The sequence below is a fragment of the Clupea harengus genome, chromosome 19 (genome assembly GCF_900700415.2).
Source record: "Clupea harengus chromosome 19, Ch_v2.0.2, whole genome shotgun sequence".
Taxonomy (NCBI): domain Eukaryota; kingdom Metazoa; phylum Chordata; class Actinopteri; order Clupeiformes; family Clupeidae; genus Clupea; species Clupea harengus.
The window spans coordinates 20,094,323-20,103,533 of record NC_045170.1 but is presented as its reverse complement, the minus strand read 5'-3'; the positions used below and the strand labels follow the sequence as shown (position 1 = coordinate 20,103,533).

The 9,211-nt window shown below is 44.5% G+C and overlaps 1 protein-coding gene across 3 annotated transcripts in view; it reads right to left on the bottom strand.

The window, feature by feature from the left end:
- The window catches only part of tert (telomerase reverse transcriptase), a 13,173-nt gene extending 4,022 nt beyond the window's left edge, over positions 1 to 9,151 (bottom strand). For 2 of the 3 annotated variants that reach the window (XR_004165876.2, XM_031586496.2), the window contains exons 1-13: positions 8,658 to 9,151; positions 7,170 to 8,430; positions 6,399 to 6,585; positions 5,931 to 6,084; positions 5,414 to 5,581; positions 5,003 to 5,164; positions 4,703 to 4,792; positions 4,513 to 4,598; positions 4,269 to 4,385; positions 3,511 to 3,582; positions 3,000 to 3,185; positions 2,532 to 2,658; positions 245 to 306 (exon numbers count right to left, since the gene is read on the bottom strand). Coding sequence is in view for 2 of the 3 variants with exons in the window: in XM_031586496.2 (XP_031442356.1) it covers positions 245 to 306; positions 2,532 to 2,658; positions 3,000 to 3,185; positions 3,511 to 3,582; positions 4,269 to 4,385; positions 4,513 to 4,598; positions 4,703 to 4,792; positions 5,003 to 5,164; positions 5,414 to 5,581; positions 5,931 to 6,084; positions 6,399 to 6,585; positions 7,170 to 8,430; positions 8,658 to 8,873 (2,888 nt within the window). In the remaining variant the exon portion in view is untranslated. Of the gene's footprint in view, positions 1 to 244; positions 326 to 2,531; positions 2,659 to 2,999; positions 3,186 to 3,510; positions 3,583 to 4,268; positions 4,386 to 4,512; positions 4,599 to 4,702; positions 4,793 to 5,002; positions 5,165 to 5,413; positions 5,582 to 5,930; positions 6,085 to 6,398; positions 6,586 to 7,169; positions 8,431 to 8,657 lie in introns of all 3 variants that reach the window. The other variant, XM_031586497.2, reaches the window with a different exon arrangement.
- Positions 9,152 to 9,211: the final 60 nt, after the last annotated feature.

The following is a 9,211-nucleotide window of genomic DNA, read 5'->3' as shown; positions in this document are numbered from 1 at the left end:
CAATCTTATCATATTCCATGTATAAGGAGGTGAATGTAGCTCTGCTTTTACAATTACTCATTATGACCCAATGTTTCAAGTATGGACTACAAGACTAATCTGACACTATATTTATACTATACTGTACTACACTATACTGTACCATTATTTAACTATTGTGCTTAATTGATACAGTGAGTTTAGGGGAAGAGGCGATCTCAGCAGTCCTCCACCCTTCCCAGTAAAAGCTTCAGAGAGAGGTTACCTCATAGCCTGCAGCAGCACTATCTTGTAGATGTTTTTATACACCGTCTCCAGGGAGTTTGTCTGAAGAAGAGATAAAGGCCTTTACCATAAGGAGAAAGGAGAAGCAGAAATATGAACAATAGAGGCGGATAGCGGGCTGCTGTCGTCCATTGAGGATGAATGGTCATTAGGATGAGTGGCCAGTGATCAAAATAAACACAGAATTGAGTACCACATTTCCAATGAAGCATAAAAAGAGTGGGAATTGTGAAAAGTGACGCAATGCGTCAATCTTGTAAACCTGTAATACTGTAAACTATAAGAGAGACAGTAAAAATGGCCCCGCATGTTGTGACTTGGGAAAATAAACGTGTTTGAAGTAAAGAACCAACATCCCAAACAAGTCAGAGTAACATGCGTGTTTAACTGTGTGTTAAATGAATAGGAGACACAAAACTTTCCTTCAAGATTTTCACAACTTCTAGACTCTCAGGGTTCCCACGCTTGCCTTGAAAAGAAATTCCATGCTACCTCCTGATTTTCCAGGTACCATATTAAGTGATGATCTATAGGCCCCTGAAGCTTTCCGCCCCCATCCGCGCCCCCCTCCCCTCACGCTCCTGTCTTCTCTTCCTACTATTCTCAACTCCTCTCCACTCTTCTCCCTTTTCCTCTGTCATCCTCTACTCTCTTATCCTCCTCTCTTCTTCTCCTCTTTCATCTTCTCCCCTCTTCTCTTCCTCCTCCCTCTTTCCTTCTGTGCCCTCCTGGCAATCCAGTCCTTGTATTGGGAGTCATCTTTCCAATAGGACTTGAATCTGCAGCGTGTCATTGTCACTCACTTCTGTAATGCATCACACATTTGAGATTATGAGTCTTACGTAGAAGGGGTAGTATGCCTACTCTTACTCTGTAAAAGCTTTTGTAAATCAAACTAATGAACCTAAAAGGGAAAACATAAGGCTGGTTCCCCTGTGGTTCCTCAGTACAGCAACCTCACTAGTAAGCTTAGCTTAACAGTATAGATGTATAGAATCAGTCCGGTCATGATCAATGATTTTTCAAAAATGTCTCACCCCAAACTATTTAGTAGTAACACTTTTTTAAAGAAAAACGAAAACTCACAAAATAGCTAAAAGTAGATGAATGTTACTAAATTGATCAAGACTAGACTGGTCATGTCAACTAGTATAGAAGTAATGTCACAGCCTAATGTGAAAATGTATTGGTAGTTAGCTAGCAATGCAAGCTAGCCAACACTAGCTAGTTAGTTAGCAAGCTGAATGTTGGCTAGCAAGATTGCACTGCGTGTGCTTGCTAACCATCATTAATGAATCCAAATTCAAAACAAATTCCCCTAAATGTGGTGAATAACACGGTTTTAGGAAAAGTCAATGAGTGAAATACATATGGGGATCAAACATAGTTCTAGTATTTTAAAAGCAAGGTAAAAATTACCTCAACAATTCTAGTGTAAGCTGCTAGCTAGCAAGTTGCAGCTAGCTAGTTAGCAAGATTGCACTGCTTACTAACTAACGTTGATAAACCCAGGTTTACCACACAGTTAAAACACACCTACTTACATTTGAGGATAAACTTGCATAAGAAGTTTCACTGTAGATGTCAAAGCTCCTGTGTTGGCTGGGAAATGCATGTATTTGACCCTTCTATTGAGATCGCGAGTAACGTTTCTCGGTTATTATTCCCGAAGTCTACCAATCCGAAACTATACTTTTAAAGTCCATATCACCAGATTGCCGGCATCAAATTCCAACATCCAATAAACCAGATAGGATGCCAAGAGCATGCTCTACAACATGGGTTCACATGTAAAGGGTTTTTATAAACTCATCTTAATTCTGTGCTCAATAGTTTCATTTTATTACTATTTTACACATCATCCAATAACATTTTCCAGGACAACTGTTTCAATTTCCATGTACGTGTTCACTTTTGCTCAGTTTCCATGACTTTTCCAAACCTGGAAAATGAAAAAATAAATTCCATGTTTTCCATGGTTTCCAGGTACCGTGGGAACCCTGACTCTTCTTTTGCACTTTCGTCATTCTCCCACGAGCTATGCAGCACTTGAGTCCAGTGAAACTGAATCTGGTATTTACTGTACATTTCTTTATACTTTCTCTTCTAGATCAGCTGTGTGCTTGTATTATATAAGCCTATCAGTCATAAAAAAAACTCAGCCAAATAAATGTAATAGAATGAAATGCAATGCAATGTAATAGAATGTGAAGGTGAATAGAAGGTATTGCCATGTAAAAGTCTGCCGACACACTTGGGTCTCTCACCCCGAGGTCCAGTAGTATCGCGTCACACTTGAGCCGCAGAATGGCCATCAGCTTCCTCTCCATGAAGGATGCAGGGGAGTGGGTCGAGCCCAGGGTCAAGCTGTAGCGCAGTGATAGGCCAGCGTAGCTGACAGGAAGGAGAGGCGAAAAAGACTAGTAAGTTGGGTATTTTTTGAATATTCTAGAATATTGGGCTGAGTCAAATTCAAAACGAGTGTTGGGTATTTTTGAGCATCTCAGTTTTTTAACTTGGAAACAGCCTGATAAACTTGACAAACGTGACAAAGGGAAGTAAGTGGGGAGGTCTTTATCTGAATTGTATCCTAAATGTGTGCCCATTTTATTTATTATAAATACCAAATAATGGCCGCAATGGAGTGTAGCGAGCTTTAGTATTGTCATCATCGTATGTGTTTTTTTCACCATTTGTTGTATGGTAATAGAGGGGATAAAGAGGGGAACCCCTACCTGGAGTAGTCATTGTAGACGTCCAGGGTCTGGGTGTCGAGCAGGAGGCCACACCAGGGGAAAAGGCAGTGCTGGGGGAGCACCCGCACCCCAGGGAAACTCACGCCCTCCTCCAGGGGGAAGTTGACCGCCACCTTCTGAGGGTTCACCACACAGCCATACCGGGGCACCCCTGCCGACAGGGTCCTGCCCAGAAAGGACAGCGGGAGAGAAGAAGCAGAAGAGGAGGACATGATCATATCATTAGCAAACTCCATTACACTCCATTACAGTGGTTATAATAGCAAAACAGGCTCATTTTTATTTGAATATTTTTACAGCACTTTTCTGTGCTCAAACACCAATTTCCAAAAATGTAAATATTACAGTGAAGGAGAATGGATAGAGGGGACAGTTTAAGGAGGAAAACAGACACCTAGCAGATAAACACAGTGCACAATGTGTTGGGTCGTTTGTTTGAATGTAAAACAGCCATTGGGGCTTTGCAGTATGCCTTTTGTCACAGACTCACTTGAGGAAATACATGGCCTTGTTGAGTTTAGGCGTGATGAGGAGAAAGTCGTCCACCAGCCTCATCAGACACCTTATGAAGGGAGGAAAACACAGTAACCCGGAGCGGTTAAAGGTGAAGCCCTTGATACTGGCAAAGGGTTGATTTCCGAGCTCAACAGCCAATCAAATACACCCCTCAATTCCATACTCCCGAAACAACATTGTTGATTGGCTAGAATAGTGTATGGCGTGGTCAGAGCCACTTTGTCGGTTTCCCATTTGTGGAGCCAGGATTAAAGTTAAAGTAATGAAATTGTAATGGACTATAATCAATGAACCTCTCAGGCTCCTTTGATACAGTTATTACAAGGATGCCACCTACTGGCCAGATAAGATTCTGCAGTGCAATTTTTCACCCGCGGGCTAAAAGCTGGCAGAGATGACAGTAGAATGACAGCCACCAAGAGTAATGGCATTGATTTTACCATTAACAAGAAATCATGAACCTCTGAGAGCAGCTAAATCAATGTGAAGACAGTAAATCTCTGCTAATACTTTCAGAAACAACACAAAATGGGACATGAATCAAACCCAGACACAGGAAACGTGTGTATGTGTGTGTGTTTGTGTGTGGGAGACAGTGTGAAAGAGAGGCTGTGTGTATTTGTATGAGAGAAAAAGACTGAGACTGAGTGTGTGTGTGTGTGTGTGTGTGTATGCGCAAGTGAGTAAAGAGAGCTGGAGAAGAGGGGTGAAATAAGTTGATACACTGTGTACCCTCCTTTCTCTGTGATGTGGCTGAGCAGGGAGTTCTCCATGTGAGCATAGCACAGATTACACAGCAGGCTGGACACCACCGACCCCTGAGGGATGCCACAAACCTGCCGGAACATTCTAGAACACAACAAATAAAACATGACAACCCACAACATGTGAGAGCACACAGCCTTTCAGATCAACTCTGGAAAGCAACTGATGGAACTCTGAAAATGGAACTCTGATGGATTTCAAAGATACTCACCGCTTCCCAAAGCGAACCACACAAGTCGTGAGCATCTGTTTGAAGAACTCAAGCACATCTCTGCCTTTCACATCAGGTGAGTTGTACTACAGGAAGAGGTTACATGATTTTAGGATGAGTATGGCATTTTCAAACTCAACTCAAATCAACCAAAGGAAAATGCCCAGGTGGTCTGACTCATCTCACTCACATTCTCCACCAGAATAGCATTGTGGAGTTCCCCATGCTCCTGCTCCTCCATCACAAACCCTTTCATGTTTATGCACACCTGGGCCCCAGCCTGGTCCCAAAACACACACACACACACACACTTACATTAAACAGGCATGCACATATATGATAGACTCAGTCACATCTAATACTGTGCATACATAGTGTACAGTGTACAATCATTACTAATTCTTGAATTATGTATAGTATGTGTTTCTGTGTATGTATGTGTGTGTGTGTGTGTGTGTGTGTGTTAGGGGGAATGGGGATGGGCATTCACCCTTGTGCAGAACTGCTTCCTCAGGCCCTGCAGGGATTCCCTCCACACTTTGGCGTAGTGTCGGATAGAGAAGCCAACGTCTTGCACAGGCGACAGCACCTCGCTGACCACTCGCACAAGCATGTCATGAGGCAAGCTGTCATAGGCTCCACTAACGTCCACCTAACGTCCAGAACACAGGCGCACACACACACACACGCACACACACATTATGCAGACCAAATGTAAAATGAGCGGACATTACCAATACTATTTTGTCCTTCATTTTCTCATCTCTCATCTCATCTCATCTCATCTCATCTCATTACTCAAACATCTTAAGATACTATGCAGACATTCACAAGAATAGAGGTAAATAAATAAACACATGCACACACACACACAGACACACAGACACACATACACACACACCTTGACGAAGTAGAGTGGTGTGGGTTTGATCTTCTGCTGGAGAGCGGTGGTCTTTAGGACCCTGTGGATGTCCTGCCGTCCCCACACTGTGGAGCCCAGCAGGGCTGGTGAGGACTTCACACACACGCCCAACACATCACGCAGGTTTTTCACACTCCGCTGGAAGCGCTGGGTAAAAACACACAAAAACACCCTGACGATATGAAAACAGGCTCTAGACACACACACACAGAGACCTCGTGATAGAAGTGACACAGTCAATTGCCAAATGTGTCAACATTTGGAGGGTGGGTAGGCAACGCTTTGCACTACAAGGTAACACAACATGTGTGTTCCTTTTGGGCACCAAATGACCCTGGACTACAACTGAACATACTAATATATACAGTATATGGAGAGAGCCATTCTCTCTATGCTGCTCTAGAACCTGAGCACAAACACATATTAACATTTCATAAAGCTATGTTGATCACACACTGTGTATTCGTGTATATTGAATGATGTTGTCTTTTCAAACCTTGGTTACAGGATCCGCTCCCACGAGTCGTGTGATTGGTCGCATGCCGTGGGCTTTAGGGATGAAGCGAAGGCGAGCGGTCACTGTGGTTTTGGGGAGGGACGCCACCTCCTGTGATGTAAGGGTTTTCCATTGTCCCTTCGACAGGTGCTCCCTAGGGAAGAACACCACAAATCAAAACCACTTTTCTCTGAAATCTGCTTTCATGGAAGATCAATAACGGATGCCATGGCGTGGCTCTGCCTTGACACTTGCTAATCATAATGAGATCCCTACATGCTGTCTGTGTTAAACATTAAGAGGAAGGTTGGACTCAGTTTTGAAGCATGTAAAATCATTAATGGAAAGCAAACCCCAACCATGATTGTGCAAGTTGCAGAGTATACATGCAGACTGATTATGGCTTATTTGTTGTGGACATCAAATTTGATAATAATATGCTATGGAAGAGCACACAACATTCTGCACCTGAATGCCAGGGTCTGTAGCTTGTTCCAGACTTCCCGTCGGTAGAACCGCAGGGCGTGCTTCTGGCCCATGCTCTCTGTGACGTAGAACATGGCTTTGACCAGACCTAGCACGTAACTCTCCAGCAGCCAGGCCAGGAACTGGCCCAGGAGACGCTCACGGTAGCGGTGCTCACTGGGGCAGTGGGCTGAAAAAGGGAGGAGAGGAGGAGGAGAAGAAAAAGAAGGGAGAAGGATAGACAGAGAGAAACAGAAAATGATAGACATGAATGGAGAGAGGAAAAGATGATTGGATTGTTGGTAAACAAACATATACTAGATTACTATACATCATATACTAGATTACTGTACAATATATACTTAATAACTGTACATCATATAATAGATCACTGTACATCAAAACCTCTGAAACGTGTTGATATACAAATTCATCACAAAGCAGCAGGACATAACATAAACATAACAAAGCACAACCAAGGACATTGGTACACTACATCACAAGGCAGCAACACTAAATATAACACAGACATGAAGACATCAACCGAACAGTGCCAAGACATCAACACACCGCATAACAAGCTGCTAAAGACAGTTTGTGTTTAGCGCTGCTGCCTTCCAAGCAGTTGATCCAGGTTCGATTTCTGGTCAATGCAGGATGTCATTGTAAGTGACTTTGGACAAATGTTTTTCAGTTTACCTTGAAAGAAAAGTACAACACAAACAAAATATAAGAAAGCACACCAAAGACCCAACACACGCTACATATACACACCTCCAGCCTTGAGACCGAGCCAGCCGCAGTCACGGACCTTCATGCTCCACATTACCTGAGCCAGGGAGAGGCTCTCAAACTTCCCCAGCCTCAACAGCTGCTTGACCCGGGCTAGGAACAGCATCCGGTTCTGATCCGATCCCCACAGCTCCTCTGGCACCACATAAAGCAGGCACTCCCGCACAAACAGGTACACCCGGTATGGCCGGCAATGGGCCGTCAAGAGAGACACCATGTCACTCGGCTGGTTGGCCAGGGAGCACTTCTTGTGCAGGAAATGGGCATAGGGGCACTTCCTGTGGTTGCGCAGCAGGCGGCTGAAGAGTGGCGCCATGTTGAAGAAGCGGCGGGGGAGCCTCTTGGGCTTGGGCTCCTCCCCACTCAGGTAGGCTTCGCCTTGCAGGAACACCAGCCGCACCACATCTGGCCCCTGCAGGCTCCTGGGGCCGTTGGACCCGCACGTCAACTTCCTGTTGAGCAGGAAGCCCCTGATGCCGGTTCTGCTGTAAAGAACACGGAGCATGCGGATGAAGCACTCCGACGGCCGTGGAAGGGGCTGGTTTGCTGGCTTCCAACTGAAAGAGCCATGAGAAGTGGAAGAAGCCTGGGCTGTTCCTGTGGCTACTTTGGGTCGCCTGAAAATACTGACTGCCTGTGTGGTGTTATTGTTGTGATTGGAGGTCTGTTCACTATCTGTGATATTGGTGTTGTGACTTAGCACTGGAGAGTCACAAGTCTTCTCCATTGCCTGGCAACATCTTTGTTTTCTGGGTAACCCCTCATCATCTCCAGCAACCTCCCCTCCATCTTCTCTCTTTCTCTTTCTCTTTCTGGAAACTTCTCGAGGATGTACCTTGTTCCTCCTTGGAGGTCTCGCGTGTCTTTTCCTTTGTGGATTGGCTGGGACAGATTGAGTAGCAGATTTACAGAGGAGGAACCTGGGTGAGACATGCATGGAGATCAAGTCATATAGGGGTACTCCACACACCTGGAACAGACAGGTAGGAGGTGCGACCGCAAACACGGCGCAGTTCCGCAGCAGGTGTTGGGTGAGATCCGTGCCTAGTCGCTGGTTAATTTTCTTCCAGAGGTCGCTGCTGTGGATAAACGCTGGACTCTGAGTGATCACTCCATGGAACTTGAAAGGGTCTGCATCTCCGTCTTTGTCACTGAAAAGGTAACCGAACCTCAAAACGTTTCTGCTCTTGTTCTTGTTCATGTTGTTCAGGACGTAAGCGAGCACCTCGGGTAATGTGCTGAGCTTTAAAAACACAGATGAGAAAGTGACAAGAGTTTATGAGTTTATTTAAGAGCCATATGTCTTTCACTAGAAACCATTAATTGAACATAAACAGCAAAAAACAGAACACGTGTTACAAAACTATATGAGCAACCTGAGAACCAAGGACTGTCTGTAACAAAGATAAAAGCGGAGTGTCATGACGAAATATGATAAATGAAATGTCTTGGTACAATGGAGAAAAATACCTGGTCGCCACTTGGAGCATCCCTCATTTGTTTCTCTACGCACACGATTAGTCCACGGAGTAGCGACTTGAAACGACTGGTATCAGCTTCTTCAACCAAGGCTGCCTTCCTGCCATTGCTAAGAGCGACACCATCTACATAGTCTTCTATCGTCTGGACAGTTGGATACAGTGAACGCAGTATGTCGAGGACGCGAGATAAACCTGGAACTGACATTTATCTTCATTAAAGGCCACCACAACAGAATTCTCCGTCCTACTGCTATTCATTTTTCGGACTTCCTGATTTGATCATTCCCGCTGTACTAGGAGAACCAATGAGATTTCAACAGAGGCGTGTACCAATTACCCACGCGACGGAACCCTGCAATGTAGGCAATCTTCACGAATTTAAGCCATTATTACCATTCTGACCCAGTGAGACTACGTTTCACAATGATTCAGCGATAGCGGAATAATCTAGCATCACATTAATTCGATGCTATGAAGTTCGGAAAAGCATGTTTCTGTTCCCCTATTTGAGTGTCATTCTGACGGTCGTGACACTGACTTAAC